The sequence below is a fragment of the Mastacembelus armatus genome, chromosome 8 (assembly GCF_900324485.2).
Source record: "Mastacembelus armatus chromosome 8, fMasArm1.2, whole genome shotgun sequence".
NCBI lineage: Eukaryota > Metazoa > Chordata > Actinopteri > Synbranchiformes > Mastacembelidae > Mastacembelus > Mastacembelus armatus.
In genome coordinates, this window is record NC_046640.1 from 5,469,631 (window position 1) to 5,487,817 (window position 18,187).

Sequence of the window (18,187 nt, forward strand, 5' to 3'; positions counted from 1 at the left end):
TTTGTCCATTTATTTTTTATCTATATTGTACAAGTCTGCTGAGTGTAGGTAGACATTTCAATAAGTAAATTAAACAACCAGGTTTTGAAAAGGTTTTAAAGGTCTATTGCGTTTTAGTAATTTCTGAATGTACAGATGTAATCTTTCAAAAGAAGCTCAAACAGGAAAAAGCTGGAGCAATATTGTTTTGGGGTTACATTCCAGCACATGCACTTTGTAATAGTGCAGCACAAAAAGCCACCATCCTGGGCACTGTAGCACACAGTAAACTGAGTTAGCGTGCCGACTTTAATATAAAGTGCACAGTGCACCAGTCAAAAAAAAATATTTCCTTACACCACATTTTTCTCTTTAACACAGTTAACCATTATGAAGACTCTGGCTGACAGTATGTGAAGCTTCCTCTCTGCCCGCCTGCCTGCTCCTTTGTCAATGTGCACTGGTGTGGATGCAATCATCTGCTCTGCTCCTCTGCCAGCCTCGCACATCAACACAGAAAGATGGAAAGAGAAAGACAGGGAGACAGAGGGTTGGTATCTAGAATGGTCTGTGAGCATTAGCATCTCTCCTAGTTTCAAAGGCAGGAAAGAAAGGAGGTAGATATTGTTGTTTAGCTGTGGAATCATGTGTCAGTCTCTCAATAAACAGACAACCACAAACATTGAAATGGCCCATAGACCTCAGTTCACACTCAAGGTCTGCTTAATGTACACGCCCACACGCAAACACACTTATGTGAGGCAGGTTGAGTGACAGCAAACTGATGATGGCTCTCCACATGGTGCCAGATGTGTCTGCATGAGTGTGTGTGTGTGTGATGCAGGTGAATATGTGCAGACTCTATGTCTGGCCTGAGTAAATCAGTTGCAGCAGGGCAGAGCCTTTACCAGATCCATTTACGTGGGCAAATTCACACACATGCACATACACACACCAATCTTAACTTCTCCTTTATACACATAAACACATCTGTGCTCACATACACCCATTACCACCACAAACCACACACAGTTTTCTCTTAAATACACACACATGCACAGCTGTCCTGTGAGCTTTGTGTTTAATGCTAGATGACAAACAGGTCAGTGTTAACGTCAGCCGGGTGTTAGACTCCCCTGGTGTTTGTCTGGGACTCGCAGCTCCACTGTGTCATTATTGCCTGGCTCTTTCTAGCATTTTTTCTTTCTTTTTTTAAAGAAAGAAAAAACGCCCAGAATTTACCCCATGTAATATCAGTGTCCTGCAGACACTTTATAGGCTATCCCTCCAAACACTCAGCATTTCAGGAAATGAGAGGAAAAAACTGGTTTACATTGCTTTTCACAAATGAAATTTCTCAAGTCATATTAAGCAGATTCGGTGGCACCAAGCAGTTTCTGAACTCGGGTGAGCTGTCAATTATACAAATGATGAAATTCAGTGTGTAATGTGGGAAAAGCAGCACTTTGCAGCAAACTGACAGGATCTGAGAAAGGAGAGGGACACTACAATCGGCCTTGATGCTGTGTTTAAACACCCTCAGTTATACAAGAAACTACTTCCAACCACGCATGAGTGTGACTTATCAATAATGGGGCCAACCCCTAAATGGAACCATAAAATTCTTCAGTCAGTCAATGGTAATGTTATGTCAAGTGATTGTTTGTTGAGGAGCGATGGTGGCCTCACTCTCTGCCAGATGAATGATTGATTATCCAACATGTTCGCCTGCACGCTGCTCTGAACACTACACAGGGAGTAAACAAAGCAACAGGAACACCTGACAGTAAAATACTGTCAACCTGCAATTAAAAGCCCTTTTTGTCAAGCTTGCAGTGTTACAGCTGAAATTCACTAACTTTCATGTTCTCACTCGCAATTTTCAAGGACATTGCTCAACAAATGAACCTCTGAAACTAAACTAAACTGAAACTCTGTCCTTGTTTGGCTTTTTCCTGATAATGACTACCATCATTAATGGAAAAAGTTTGAAATGTCTTGAGAAATTATTAAGAAAAGACAGACACATCCATTGAGTCATCTATACCACTTATTCCTATCAAGGGTCATGGTGTGGTGGACCCAATCCTTGCTGACACTGGGCGAGAAGCAGGGTGCAATCTAGAGTCACCAATCAACCTAACCTAGTCTAAAACAAAATCCCAAAACTAAAAAAATGCATAAGTTGTACGATAAAAACACTACAGACTAAATGTTCTTCAATTATAAAAGTAAAAATAGTTATTTATTATTTATTTTTTATAAATGTTGCTTCAAATCTAAATTAAACCATCTGAAAAGATTTAAATGGGAAAGATATTTTCAGTGGAACTGTTAAAAACACAGAGACTTGAAAAGTTAGGGATCGCTGGTTTAGTATTCAACATTGGATTGTATTTTGGACTGTAAATATGGACTCTGTCACATTCTACTATCTGCCTTCCCTGGTATTTGTTTTTTTACATTTAGACTCTGCATTACAGCCCAAAAGGTTTTGTTTTGACTAGAGAGCTTCTAATTAGCCACATCAATGATTCTTCCAGGAATTAGATGCTTGCAGTAGTAACAAAGTACATACTATATTCAAAAATTCACATCTATATATTATAATACATAGAGGGCACGTTCTTTGTGCTATAAGCATGTATTGTCAGGATATTCCCTCTCTCACCTACAATGGTTGGCTGGCTGTAATTTAGTACACAACTATGTGCATGGCAAGTCACTGGTTTATACAGATCTGTTTGAGTAGTTGCTTGCTCTCTGCATTTCATGTACTAAACAGTAGTCTGAAAGGGGCTTCAAGCTGAAGTGCACTTCACTCTAGCCTAAAGGTTGTTTTGTGATGTGCTCTTGTACATAATGTACTCCACTCAGTCTCACAGACGATATTTTTGGGCAGTACCTGTGCATGCTGAACCCTACCAAGTCCTTTTTTTTCTCTCAGTCAGGGGATGTCGGTGCAGTCTTTCTGCTGCAGACAGGTTTTAATCCAAGTGGTTTCCTGTATGTGCTTGGCTCCACTGTAGCCAGCAGACTTCGTTTCGGCGCCTCCCAACATGCAGTTCACCCCACTGATTCCTACAAACTGCTCTGAGGCCATGTGCTTACTGAACTTCATTGTGGGCTTTCCCATCTGTGGCATAGCATTGTAAAAGTTAGCTTTATCCAAAATATAAGCTCATATCAAAATCAAAAGTGATGATTTCAATACAGCTGAATACAACTAAACTAAACTAAATACAACTAAATATGCTAAATTTGTCTCCCATCCCACATTATGTCAGATTCAATAAGTAATTATAATGAAAATGGTTTAAAGCAAGCAAGATTGATGGCCTAGTCATAAAATCCATCCATTAATGACATACCTGCTTATCCTTAGTCATAAAATCCTAAATTTAAGCACAGTCACTAGCAGTAGTAGCTGGAGTACAGGTCTGTTTGTCTCATGAGCAAGCAGATCAGAAATGTTTTATTCATCCTTCTGTGATTTATCTACTTGTGTTTCCACTCTTAGTCCCTTTCTGGAAAAATAAAATCATAGGAGAAGAATTGAGTACTTTGACTAGACAGGGTCTAATTAGTCAGAATAACTGTGCAAGGTCTTTAAAATGAATAATTCAAAAACTAGACACTTAAAGCTTTATGATATTTAATATTAATCATTTCTATCCAAGTATGCAAAGTTTACAAGCATAATGCTCTGTATTTACTCTATAAATAAAAGCTCTTTGAATTTATCACACACAAGAAAGCCACAATTCTAGACCATTATTTCTCACCAGTGATGGATGTTGTTATGCAAATGAGGTACACCTGCTGTTTGGAGCCTTTCCAGGGTGAACACCAGGTCAGATGCTGGAAATGAGTCTGACTGGAACAATTTTAGCAACTGGATAGTGAGAGGAGCCAATCAAGACCAAGTCAGAAGCTAACCTAACCTATAAAGACTGACGACTGATGCATTTTGAAAGTGAATTGTTCACTGTGTATAAGCTTTAATATTTTAAATCATATCTGCAGGAATTGTATTTCCTGCTGCTGGATCCCTCTAACATCCCTCTGTGTTCGTTGACAACTGTATTGCACTTTACAGTATACGAGTGGATGTACTGGTATGGCAGCTACCAGCCTCTACAGAATGATCCATCTGCTGCTCTCACTGGATTTGCATTGCCCACACATTAGAGTGGGTTGTGGAAGTGAAACATTGTTGGATATTGTAATGCTACATTGCCTGCAGAAAATAAACAATCAGAAGAGGAGAGTCATACAGACCAGGAGATGCAGTATAGAATGCAATAGAATAGAAAAGACATCAGGTTTGGCTCTTTTTACACTGTGTATCCTGTGTGTTGTGTTTGTCACTGAAGGTGATGCTGAACCTTAACAATCACTGGCCTCCCTCCTCATCATCCCACACCAGGACAACAGGGTCACACAGATCCCTCACGCAACAACATAACTCAGGTTGCCTCCCATGTCTCTCTCTGCTGCAGTGCACTCATACAGGGGTCTCAAGATGGGCTGTCAGTCTCCACTCAAATCACTAATCTTCTCTGATACACCCTAATGGATACAACCCTTCCTCTCTCAGTCACACACACACACAAACATACATGGCACACACAGAAATCACCCTCACTTAGGCCCTACAGTAGCGAAGGTATGTGAGAAATAGCCTTTTAGCTGTTGCTCTCACACAAACATCAAGGGGCAGATTTTCAACTTAGCACCATAGCTGTTTATTATCTGTTATAGAATAGAATAGAATAGAATAGAATAGAATAGAAGGACTTACTTGCTTTCCCTGGCCGGGGCCTTTGCAGCAGCTTCTGCACGGTGAGCAGGTCCTCGGTCTTCACCGCCTGCAGCAGTTCCTGGTCCTTCCCCATCTTCCGCTCTGAGCCGCTCTACTCCCGCAGCATCTTCCGACACAGCGGCGCTTCAGGCCAGCCTAACCACGCGGAGGGCGCGTCTACCGCGGCCACTAACAGCCTCCCTCCTCCTCCCCCGTGGTGCCTGGCGAGATGAGACCCCCCTAGAGCTCTGGTATGGGCTGGAGTGAGGGAGAAGCAGAAAGCGGGAGGGAGACAGGGGGTAGGGGGGCAGGCCCGGTGGGATGGAGAGATGCTCGCGCTGGATGGGGACGGGACCGGGGCTACGGGGCCGTTCAAGATTCCAGGCACAGTGCGCTGGCGTTGCGGGCGTGCTCTTTGGACGGTGGAAGTAAATGGTCTCGTTCACACGGCCTGGTCACGCTCCTCATCTGTGATAACGGCTGGAGGCTGGTCGGTGTCCCTCGCAGGTGCGCTCCAATACAACGATGAACCGAAGACAGCGCAGGTCCGCGCAGAAACGGACTGAAGCAGCGAGCAGCCTCGCGAGCTCACTCGCAGACACCGCGTGCAAATGACGGTGCGTTTAAAAACGAGGTGCGCGCGGTGTCCGTTCGTTCCGAGGTTCTGCCTCTCTCGCGCTCTGCGTCGTAAACACTATCCGGGGCTGCTGCAGCCATGGCCCCGCGTGCGCCCGGGCTCTGTATTTGGTAATGGTTTTCTCCGTGTGGGGGGCGGGGGTGATGGGTGGTGGTGGTGGTGGTGGTGGTGATGTGTGTGTGTGGGGGGGGGGGGGGGGGGGAGCACGTACACGCGCCCGCGCGCTCTACAGCTGGCCGAGCTCGTACCGTTAAATGGCTCGTGCTGCAACTTGGGGGCGGACCAGGAGCGCTGAGCTCTCCCGCCTCCTCCCACCCCTCTCTCTGGCTCTGTCTCTATGGCGCTCTCTCTTTGCTTTACCGAGAAGCTGGAGAGCCTTATGAGAAACGCACAGAGAAAGTGAATAAACAGTTCGCTCTTCTTGTAGATTTATTACATCAAATTAGCCACATTAGCATCATTGCCTTTTCCCCATGTCAGAGTTAGATGCAAACCAATGCAGTCACTAATAATTAGCAAATCATTTCAGGTCTGTATATAGTCCTCTTTCACATTTTATTTGTAAAAAACTGCCTATATAAGTAGGCTATAATCTTTTAAGCAGGGGTGTAGCTAGGAAATATAGTCCCCTGAAAGAATGGTCCCCTTCCCCTGTTATCCAGCAGATAGCAGCAATGGACGCTGCACTGCACAGACCATAAATTAGAGCATCTAAAACAAGTCGACAGTGTGCTGCTCTATGAGGATAAAAATGTTCACAATAACGATGTTAATAGGATGATGTTGAGAAGTATAATGTTTGCCTGTCATGCTCATGTCTCAGTTTAGCCTGCCAGCAGTTTAGATGTTGCTAATGAACATAGACAAAGAACAGCAGAACCTGGTGGGATGATCATTAGTTTTGCATGCATCTGGTCACAACCCAAAGTATTGAACGAATTGAAATTTCAACTCGATGATTAAAAGTTATATGAAAAAAGACATATCAAAAGTCAGAATATTACCAAAGCTACTACAGTTAATGCAAAGCAGAATATATGCCTGTAAATTCCATGGTAGTCCATACAGTCACTGACTAATTTAACCTCATGTGTCAGCTTCATGGTGGTACTGAAGGAAAAGGCAGAGCATCACCTTTGGATATGTCTTGTGGGGACCATAAATCTCTATACAAAATTCGATCCAATATTTCTTAAGATATTAGTTGACAGTTGATTGAAGAAGATCAGCAGTAGCCTACACTGTATATTTACAAGTGGTTTGGTTTTTTTAAAAGTGACCCTGCACTTTGGTTTTTGAAATTGTTGTCACATTTCATCACAATGCTGCTGCTGTTTAGCTATGCATTTTCAGTTTAAACAGCTTTCTTTATTGCTATTTGCTTTCTTGTCAATAATTAGATGTGAAGATCATAATGCGCTCACTTGGTTACTATTAAGCTACCACCTTCAGGTTAGCACAGTGTTGTTTTAGTTCTATTGGTGAGTTTTATAGGTGCTTATAAATTTTGATTGGATAAAACCAAGCTTCCTTTTTCCTCTTGTTTCTAGTCTTTATGCTGTGCTAACCAGGCTGCAAGCAGTAGGGTCACATTTGCCATATAAGCATGGGAGTGGTATCTGTCTTTTCATCTAATTTTCAACAAGGTGACTGTATTATCATAAAATGTCAAAATAATCCTTTCAGACAGCATATAAGAATATGTCAGGTTTTTATATATGGGATGTTTAATGCAATTTCAAGTATTTAATTTCTTTCAAAACTTGTTATCCTGCATAACGTGCACACACATAAACAGAATTAGAAGGAGAAGAGCACATAGCAGAGAATTTGACCCTTACTTCTAAATGCAACATCTAACATATCTTCTCTCTGTGTCAATCCTCCTCCAGATTTTTAACTCCACTCTCCTCTCCATTGTGATCATGTGTGTGTGTGTGTGTGTGGGCAGCATGCAGTGCTTGGATGTTGCTCTCTACCTCCTCCACATATCCAGTGAGTTATGTAAGAACACTAAAGAGTAGCCCATATGGTACTGAGAAAGTATTTATAAATCTGTCTCTGCTAATGCAAAAGCTGCTCACTTACCCTGAAGCTGTGTTAACATTATCACTTGATATTATAAATGCCTCATGTTAGAGTGTACCTGCTTCTCACCAACCCCCTCCCCCAACTTTCTTTCTTTCTTTGTATGTGACTTTTTAACATAATTGTTAGACAGGAACAGTGGGATTTGGCACAGGATTTATATGTCCAAAGGGGGAAACTGTAGATTAATGAGGTGTATCTATTACAATCAAAGAGAGTCCTGTTCTCTCTCTCTTTGTGTGCATGTGTGTTAGTGTGCGTTAATGCTTGTACACTTCTGCACACACCGTTTCATAACGCAGTTAATTAAACAAATAAGCAAATGATATAGGCACTGTTTGAGGTAAACATGCAATTGTTTAAAAGACAACTTAAATCTTCTAAAACAAATGGCAGAACAAGAGAAAATGAATAAGCAGCAGAAGAACAGCTTCTCAAATGGATATTTATGTATGTTAAGATCTAAGTGGCATGGGATTAGAATGCGCTTGCTTAGTGTATAAGAGAAAAGTGTGTGAGACTATCATATAAAACTCTGTTTTGTTTGTTTTTAATACGTGATTCACGTCTTTTTACAAGACCAGGAGCAATGATGTTGTCAGTATTCACAAAAACACACTGCCCTCCAGTGGCCAGTCACAAAGTCACTTCCCAGTCCTATCAAATCTATTGAGATATAAACCAATAGCTAAAATATTAATGTATATCCCTGTGTTGTTATGCCAGTTTGGTTTTAAGTATCACAATCAGTACATCAACAAAATAACAAATCACGTAATAAGCCAGCTCTTGCGGAGCTCTGCTTTCCAATATTTTGGAAATTATGATTGATTTGTTTAATATCTAAAGAAAGAGAGTAAACTCGTAACCCTACATGTTAGATTATTAATAATTTGGAAATGGATATAGTGGCAATTTTAAAGAGGGAAAACTACACATCATTTTAAAATTACGTGTCTACATTTAACACAATATATAAATAACTTTTCTTTTGAGGAATATGTAGTTTACTCACTATCAAAGACAACGTGAACGCATCTCGCGACTTGCCGTTAAGATTTGTTGGCCTGTGATTGGTCGAGCTGTACGTCCGTTCTAACGGAACCTCGCAGACAATCGGATAGACGGAAACAGGTTGGAAAGAGCTGGAGGTTCGTACATTTAAATACTGTTGGTTGCAGGTTGTAACCGGACCTAACGCAAGCTGGTGAGGCTTTTTATCGTGTTTTTTTTAGTAAATAGTCGTATTGTGGTGTTTCAATTTGCTATTCTGACAGGCTTGCTTTCTGATACACGAAAATCAGTTCGAATATTCAAAAGCTTTGCAAGATTATTTCTTGCGAGCTATCGCGTTAGTACTTGTCTGTTAACGTTAGTTAACGTTATCTTATGATGCTATAGAAAACCGTTTACTGTTAGCGCTACAGGTTAGCTTATGTTAACGCTGACTTCTTCACGATAACGGTTTTTATATAGTAGTCACGACAACCACAATTTAGCTTATATTTTAAATTCCCAATTCATTCATTTTTGAATTATATGCGACTCAGTTGGGTGCAAAGTCATGTGGTGTCCTGTTAGCTTAGCAACGAGAGGAAGCTAACTAACGTTAATGTGACTGTGCTAGTACTTAAACGCACGTTAACCCATTCAACGTTACTGACCCGATAAAGGACAATTTGCTGTATTGAGATGCATATTTCTAATAATTACGCACTCAGTTTGTTTGCGCATGACCTATGTAGCTAGCTAGCCTTGTTGATGGGACTTATTGTTCTACAAACTACAAGCATTCTCCCTAAAATATCTCGCCCTTTAAACACAATAAACCATGAGATAGGCAGCCTCATAATGCAACAGAATCACTGTACAATAACAAAGAACGTAGCTAACGCTAAACATTTATTCCGGCAACAAACTAAAAATCAGTGACCGCTAAATGAACTTATTGAGTAATACAAAGAGAAGCTTTATGTACAAAACGAAGGTTTGTGGAAGATTAAGTAGGCTTTCTTTTACCATGTTTAGTTATAGATGATAAAAGTGGTATTTCACAGCAAAAGCCCAGTAACTATCTTATAACTGGTTTGACCCTCGCTAGAATTAACAATCATTTTTATTAAGGATAAATCTGCCAGTTATTTATTTGATAGGGTGATTAATTGTTTTATCACGAAACTGACAGAAAATAGTAAGAATGCTCATATTATTTTCTATAAAGTACGTATGTAAGTACAGAGGTATTCACAGAGTTGTTAGAAAAGCCCATGATTCCTATTACTACAAATGTAAATCAAAATGATTGTGTACCCAGAGAACAAGGATCTTTTAGTAATAATTATGCCTTATTTGAAAAACAACTTTTATTAAAACAAATCTGTTGAGTGGTTTGTGTATATCTTTATTAACTAACCAAAATGTTTTTCCTATTCCTCCTGTGCTTGAGTTTCGAGGGTTGACAAAGGAAGTAACTGCTCCTCCCTCTGCACTGCAGGAAGGTCTCAGTGCAGCGTGGGTGCCCAGGGATCCACTGCCTGAGTGTGGAGAGAGCAGCGGCCAAAACCCCAGAAACATGAACCACACCAAGGGTGGTCTGGTCATCTTCACTGCCAACTCGCACCCCTCTGGCCGCGAGTTGGGCAAAAGGATTGCAGAGTGAGTACAGGAGGCATAGCTGAATTTGGAAGCACGCATTCTTTTCGCATGGAAGCAAAACTGGTTATTTTACAATGAACAACCCATATTAGTACTTCAGAAAAATGTCTCTCTCACTTGTGTTAAATACCCCAATGAAGCAATTTCTGCCACAGGTGAATGTACCAAGGATGTGTTAAGAAATATGCTTCTAATTTATGCTTCCTGGAAGCTGAAATTGTGGTGTGACTCAGCTTCACAAGACAATAATGATACAACAGAATATAATTAGTATTTTATGCAGCTTGGTATCAGAATCTGTATCGTTATAATACTCCAAAATTGGCTAATGGTAGTATGTCCAAGTATAACTTGTGCAGGGGAGATAGGGTACCAATTTATTTTGTCTTTAACAAAAGGAAGAAAAAGGAGAAGATAACAAATGACGCCTCTCCCATTCCGTCTTTCTATACGAATGTAACCGGACCTCAGCAGCCCTGTGTAACTTGAAGCAATGTTGTTTTGTTTTAAGCAGTTTTGACTTTGAAAAGCTAAACTGAAGCTCTGTTTCTCTCGTCTCTCAGGCGATTAGGGGTGGAGCTTGGCAAGGTGCAGGTATACCAGGAAGCCAACAGAGGTAAGATAATGTGTGACAAGAACGACTCCTTGTGCATGGGTAGCTATTTACTTATTATTGTAATTTCTAGTTAATTATGTAGTCTCACCGAAATCCAACATTCAGCATTCAAACACTGTTCAGTACAAGTCTGAATTTCTGTTGAGGGGACTGAATGTTGTTACACAGACTAATCTGGACATTGCTTGAGTTGTGTCATATGCATACAGATGTTAGGAGACAGATCGTTGCACTGCAATATATAATATTTTATACAAGTTAATTATTTTTTGTTTTTTGACAAATTGCCAACATTTGGCAATAAGAATATTAGTATTATTAGCTAGAGTGACAGATTGACCGAAAGTTAATCAGCAGCTATTTAGGAAATCAGAAACTGGATTTTACCATGTCAGTCTTTTCTTATAGTTAAATTTGTGGATATGATTTTCTGACAGAAGAACTGGTCAGTACAGAGCATTTGCCAGATGACTACTTCTCTAGGAAGTCTTTTCAAATTGTCCTTGTTTGTAACTGCATATCACACAATACTGATGCAGGTTAGACAAAACAGCATGCTAGATTACAAATTACAAATAATGTGGAACTACAGGTAAAATAAATGAAAGGAGCTGTGAAAGACTAAAAATATGCTCTATATAATCTTAATGTCCTGTTTTTTAGTTAATGAGATAAATCATGGAAAGCCACTTTTGTTCTTTTAAATTCTATCACTCTAATGGTTTAATTGTACAGTATAAGAAGTAGAAAGCTAAATATTTAATACCATGTATGTATGTAAACCCAATTATATCTCACTCACTCTGGCCAAAAACACATTTTGGTGGATGGCTTCCACTGTTTCTGTTGAACATTTGGCTCTGGCTAGAAAGCCCATTTTGGGAATGCTAATATCCATAAATTCGCACTGTGGGTAGGTGTGTGTGTGAGGGGCACAGAGGGCTCAGATATCCCTCTAATGAAACCAACAGGGCTTGCAGGCTTTGTTATGAGGTAGGTGTGTGTGCGCGCCACTGAATGTATGTTTATGTGTGCATGCTTTACTTCTGCTCTCTCTTTCTCACATCCTGTTTGTTTCCATAGAAACACGGGTACAGATCCAAGAGTCAGTGCGAGGCAAAGATGTCTTTGTGATCCAGACAGTGTCGAAGTAAGAAAGAAACAATACTCAACTGAAAGCTTTCCCCTGAATCCTCTCGCCATATCAAGTTTTGTTAATACTGCCCTTGTCTCCATCAGGGATGTGAACACCACCATAATGGAGATGCTGATTATGGTGTATGCATGCAGGACATCCTGTGCCAGAAGCATCACAGGCGTTCTCCCTTACTTCCCCTACAGCAAGCAGTGTAAGATGAGGAAGAGAGGCTCAATTGTCTCCAAGCTGATTGCCTCTATGATGTGTAAAGCTGGTAAGTGGGCAATTAGAGGAAAAGCACAGAGAATCACATACCAGTCTGAAAGTGTATGTGTGTCCATCATAGCTGCTCGTGGTCAAGCTGACTGTGTTTGTGTAGGCCTCACTCACTTGATCACCATGGACCTGCATCAGAAAGAGATTCAGGGCTTCTTCAACATCCCAGTGGACAATTTGAGAGCTTCTCCATTCCTGCTGCAGTACATACAGGAAGAGGTAAAATATGTAGACATGTGACCGACATGATTTGCATAATCCATTTGTTCTCTAACTTAACTACACACTGCATTTGTGTGCTCCTTGTGTGTATGTTTCCAGTCACTGTTGATCACAGGTGAGGCTTTCTGTTCTTGCACACACTCAGTTTACAGTGATAATGGTGGCTGATTGACCAATTGTAAAGAGTAATACTATTTAAAGCAATTGGCCTATGATTTTAGACAGAGATAAACAAAGCAGTCTTCTTATTTCTAGCTACTATAGCCTGTATGCACTGCTTCAACATGAGGAGGAATCCAAAGCTTGGCAGTTCTATGATTAGGCAATCACTGTTCAGAGAAAGGGTTTAGCAAACAGTCAGTCATGATAAAAACCTTATTTAGATTTTTTTTTCTCCCAATGAACCTACAGATCCCTGACTATAGAAATGCTGTGATTGTGGCCAAATCCCCATCTTCTGCCAAAAGGTAGGTAGGCTCCCCACACTCACTGCAATATTGACATCACCTTCAACTGTGCTGAGCTGTAACTTAATAAACTTCCACATTAATCCTGAAAATACGCTATTCCCTCTGTCACCGCTGTGTGTTTGCCTCAGGAAGTTAGGGTCCAAAATGGCATGTTATATTGACTGTTTAAACAAACGTTTGTTCAGTGTTTCTGTATGTGACGTGTTACTGAAGGCTTTAGTTGGAGAGTTTGAATTTTGTCTGGGTGTGCAGGGCTCAGTCATTCGCTGAACGGCTGCGTCTGGGTATAGCAGTGATCCATGGAGAAGCTCAGGACGCAGAGTCTGACCAAGTAGATGGGCGACACTCCCCGCCCACAGTCAAGACCACTGGAGCCATTCACCCCAGCATGGAGATACCATGTAATACACAAACTGACAAAGATTAGAGCTGTAACCAATATGCTGTGTAACAGAATATACTGTATGGGGGTTCCACCATCGCAAATAATATATGGCACATAAAAGCGTTGCCTTTCTGTCCATGTGCCTTTTTTGTTTCCAGTGTTAATCCCCAAAGAAAAGCCGCCTATCACTGTGGTAGGAGATGTCGGAGGACGCATCGCCATCATAGTGGTGAGGGAGTCAAGCTTCCTATTTTTTACTGCTATATTTTTATTGCATTACTCAGGACATAACAGAAAATTCACCAACAGAGAGGAGATGATCTTCAAAGATCATCAGATCTGCATAAATACTTTTTTCAGTTGGAGCTTGGCTGTGATCTTCTCTATTGCATGAACCAACTTTGTCCTTTCTCTACTTTCTACAGTGTTTGGAGTTTGTGATCCATTTCTGTTCTATTTAAAGCAAAATCCTTTAGTTTGGCATGTTCTCATGTAGAATACCAAGAAATGAGCTATGTTCACAGTCCAATTAATACAAATCAACATAAGGTCAGGTGATTCATGATGTTTTGGCATAAGAGAAGGAGTTTTAAAATGTTTCATCCCATTTTCTCTGTTTTTCAGCTGCTCCCATGTGCTTTCTCTTTTTTACCCTGTCAAGTACAATAAACTGTTTCACCAGTTATATGATTCCTACATTAAATGATTTAAGACCTCCACCATAAAATATTTGCTATTTTTCTATAAACCACAAATCCACAGCCTTCTGGTTACATTCACAGGCTGAATTGGACGTTTTAATTCAGATGTCTTTCAGATGTAATTCAGGTGTCTTTGTCCCTCAGGATGACATCATTGATGATGTCGACAGTTTTGTGGCAGCAGCGGAGACACTGAAGGAAAGGGGGGCCTACAAGATCTTTGTCATGGCAACGCACGGCATCCTCTCCTCTGAGGCCCCCAGGTTCATAGAAGAGTCAGCTATTGATGAGGTGAGTTTTTATTTTGAAATATTTTCTCCACACTGCTCACATTTATCTCATATGGTGCTCACTGTTTTTTTTTTTTTTCTTCCTCAGGTGGTGGTGACCAACACAATTCCCCATGAGCTGCAGAAGCTCCAATGTCCAAAGATCAAAACGGTCGACATCAGCATGATCCTGTCGGAGGCCATCCGTCGCATCCACAATGGAGAGTCCATGTCCTACCTGTTCCGCAACATAGGAGTGGATGATTGAACAACCTGTCGCTCACACACACAGACATACACAAACCACCTGCCTTCTTGGATGTCTCCAGACACACATGAACACAAACCATGCACACACCAGGTCCTAGTTGTATCATAGCATACAAATATCAATGCCAACTCTTTGCTTTTGAGTGGAGCTTAAAATAGAAGATGGCTGAATATACACTTGGATGAGTGAACACTTCCACAAAGTAGTCATGTTTTTATAGCTACAGTATGCCTGAACACACATTCATCTGTCGTTAAGTACATAAACTACTGCCTTTCGCTCCAGTAGCTCCAACATCAGTACACACCTCAGTTCTTTGAGTACCTCCTTTACATTTCCATTTTGTCTAAATTTTCTCCAGGCCTTTTATATAGAAATTAATTTCTTCACGTTAGAATAATTTGGTAGCATTGAATGTCTTTCTCATACTGTTCGTTAAAGAGATTGTACTGCTAGAGTGCCAGTGCCTTCTACAGGACATACTTACAAAACATCTTCGTCTTAATTACTCTACAACTGTCTCAGCTAATGTAAATTCATGATGGCCCCTGGTAATAAATCCAGGAATATACAGGTTTCCTGTTAATTAATTTGCTTTAGTGTCAGAATCCAAACCTGTCAGTTTTTATGTTGTATGTGCTACTAATACAGTTAATTCAGCACAATGATGCTAATCTGCTTTTAAATTGACTAATTGCTAATGGTGAACTGGAAATAATACAAGGTATGTGTTCTCGTTCTAATTAATTGGCTGATGCTAAAACCTTTTATGGTAGGGCACCTGTAAAGTACTGTATGTAGTCACAAGTTATCCATATAACATTGTGTGCCATCATTTCAATGCCTCGTATCATATTTGTTCATGCCACAAATTAAGCAGTTCCCTTCCAGCTGGGTGGGATCTGGGTCAAAGAAACACAGATTTGAACTTCCTCAAATTGTTTCTGGAGTTTGACTCTGGTTAGAAGGGGAAGTTTGTTCTTTTTCATAAGTGGGTAATTTAATCCTTGATCCTGGGGAAACACGTTATACCTGATTTTCAACTGAGAAGTTCCAAATGGCATCTAAAGCTGTAAAAGTAAGTTGTGACTTTTTCTGACAAGGAAAACTTGACTGAAGCAGGTCTTTGTCACTTTACCAGATGTGTTCCAAAAATGTTTTGTATTTATTTTCAGCATTTAATATGAATAAAATGACTTATGAAAGTAGTAAAAACATTGTTTGTGTTTATCTATGTGTACACAAAGTAGTGCTGTGACTGATGTTTGCAGGTATTGGTAATAAATTGAAGAACTGGACCTGTACTCACATTCAGGGGTCAGGGGTCATGCATAGAGACAAACCTTCACACCCAGTAATACCTATTGGAAATACAGTCACCTGTTAAACTCACCTGCATGTGTTTGGACTGTGAGAGGAAGTTGGAGTATCTGCAGACTTGTGGAGAACTGTGAAGGTTCACATTAAATTAATAAATAGGGAAAGAACTAAATATGGTGAGCAAAGCCTTTTCTTCTTTGTTTATCCTTTAAAGAGCCCACATTAATCTTGTGATTACTGGAGTAGGCCAAATCCATAACTGGGAACCAGTAGACTAAAATACTTAAATGTACATTAATTAGGTAAAGCTAGCCTGAACAGTCTAATAACATCACATACAGTACAGTAAATATCAATCACAGGACTACAGAATGACTGCTTTCAGTTTTGACAGTTTTGATTTTGCTACTAATATGCTTATTCCTAATTTTAAGTTGCCATGCAGGACCTTTACTTGTAATGGAGTATAATTTCTATTCATGTATGGTACTCAAGTAAACAAATACTTCTCCCAAACCTGCTGGTCTGTGAACAGAGTGGATTCAGGATACTGACCTCTTCCTTGAAGGCTGACATCAGTGTACTGCACCTCCTCCTCCTTCACTCACTAAACAAAGGGACAGTTTGCTAAGGTACAGTACTAACATGCAGTTACATAAACATTGAAAAGGTATACACACACAAAGTGAATGAACAGTAACTAACTACTCAAATCAAGTTTCCCCTCGTTTGTAGTTGAACATATTTTATTTTTAATGCCGACAGATACAGTAGGTACTGGTTCAGACATGGTGAACATCAACTGAAGGACAGGACCAGGCAGAGAAGGAAATCTGTTTCAGACCTGAGACACACTCAAAGGCCAGCTTATACACTGTCAGATTGTCCCGCTCACACTGTTTGGTACTACTCTGTTCATGGTCGTTCATCTAGCATACCACAAATAACACCTAATTCTAATTTCATCTGTGTATTTGAAGAAGTCAAGCCAAGGGTTACTATAATTAAAAGGAATGAAACTGTTCCAAGATGCCATGGAATTTAGGCATCAAAAAAATGCAAGTGGAAAATTAAAAAAAAAGTAAAAAACTATCACATTTCCTGTAGTGATTTTAATTTGCTGATTTGTAATGAGAGCACAAGACTATACTTGATCTGTGGTATGCAACAAGCATCTGTTTCTAATAATTCTATTGGCTCTGGCTATGAGGTTTTTAAAGATTTGTTTCCAATGGTTAAAGGACAAAATATGCAAGTTGTCCGGTTAGTTCACCACCCTGAGGATCAAAAAACGGTCACCACATCGACAAGGCCAAGAGTAACTCGATGTGTAGGCAAGTATAATGAGGTTCAAATACACTGTTGCTATTCTGACCAGGTGGCTCTTCAACCCTGGGTAAGTGGAAAGCCGGGATAACAGGGGGCTGGCTGTGGAACACGTTTTTAATATGCTTGGACAGACTACGCTTACCAACCTCATCATTAACCTTTAAACAAGGCACTAAACCCTATCACCTGCTACAGCAGAGCTGCTCAGAGGCCACCAGTGGGAAAATGGTTTTGAAAGACAGCTCCCAGAATGCAAAGCAGAGGAAGGAGCTGCATTTAATGAATTCAATTTGAGAAGCAAAACACCAGAAAAGGCATTAGTCTGTCTACAGCAGTGAAATGAAGGAGTGCTACAATCTCAGTCTTCTGATGTAATCACTGGCAAACACTCTTTCAAACACTGGCAACCCTTAAGTTGTTTTAACAGAGATATGAGTAAGGGGCAAACATGATGTGATAACTGTGAGAGTCAGCTACAGCTAGCACACGTGAAGGCTTTGTAAAGGCAAAAGCAGCAGGTTAAATATTAAGAAAAACCCATCAAAACAAGGCGAAGTGATCACTTACTGCGTTTGGATTTTAAACGCAAAGTGACCGGAACTTGATTTGGTAATAAAAAGCAATAGTACAGCTCACATTGGTTTGACACAGAGATGAAACTGTAATAAAAACACTTAGGAAATAAAAATACTCAAACGAGTTGCTTATGGCTGATTCTCATTCCTTTCAAAATGCTCCTGTGAAGACCCTTCTTCCCAGCCAACAGCAATACAATGTAAACATACTGCAAGATTTGGAACAAATACTTGTTTAGTGTACTGTATGTACTGTGTGTGTGTGTGTGTGTGTGTGTGTTTTAAACACTGTCCCATCTTACATGTAAATGAGTCGACCCCTGTTCCCCTCCATTGTCCAGTTCAAATATCATCACATCTGGGCAGAGAGAGATGTGCAGCACAAATTTACAAACAGGTATCATTTGGTTACAATGTCTCCTATTCCTCTTTGTGGCTACATACATGCCCAA

General features: G+C 40.3%; 2 protein-coding genes across 6 annotated transcripts in view; one reads left to right on the plus strand and one right to left on the minus strand.

The window, feature by feature from the left end:
• The window catches only part of caskin1 (CASK interacting protein 1), an 83,776-nt gene extending 78,224 nt beyond the window's left edge, over positions 1–5,552 (minus strand). For both annotated transcript variants that reach the window (XM_026324169.1, XM_026324168.1), the window contains exon 1: positions 4,784–5,552. In XM_026324169.1, coding sequence (XP_026179954.1) covers positions 4,784–4,877 — 94 coding nt within the window. In that variant the 5' untranslated portion in view covers positions 4,878–5,552. The remainder of the gene's footprint in view (positions 1–4,783) is intronic.
• A 3,053-nt stretch (positions 5,553–8,605) lies between these two features.
• Positions 8,606–15,726, plus strand: LOC113140436 (phosphoribosyl pyrophosphate synthase-associated protein 2). 4 transcript variants are annotated; one of them, XM_026324228.1, is made up of 11 exons: positions 8,606–8,715; positions 10,003–10,163; positions 10,727–10,779; positions 11,863–11,929; positions 12,019–12,191; positions 12,297–12,412; positions 12,827–12,882; positions 13,138–13,286; positions 13,429–13,499; positions 14,116–14,262; positions 14,350–15,726. In XM_026324228.1, the coding sequence occupies exons 2-11, from the start codon at positions 10,081–10,083 to the stop codon at positions 14,506–14,508; spliced, it is 1,074 nt and encodes a 357-aa protein (XP_026180013.1). In that variant the 5' UTR covers positions 8,606–8,715; positions 10,003–10,080; the 3' UTR covers positions 14,509–15,726. The 4 variants fall into 4 exon arrangements, with proteins under 4 accessions (XP_026180013.1, XP_026180015.1, XP_026180012.1 ...); XM_026324230.1 differs by having other exon boundaries at positions 8,616–8,659; XM_026324227.1 differs by having other exon boundaries at positions 8,618–8,715; positions 9,955–10,163.
• The last annotated feature ends 2,461 nt before the right edge of the window (positions 15,727–18,187 follow it).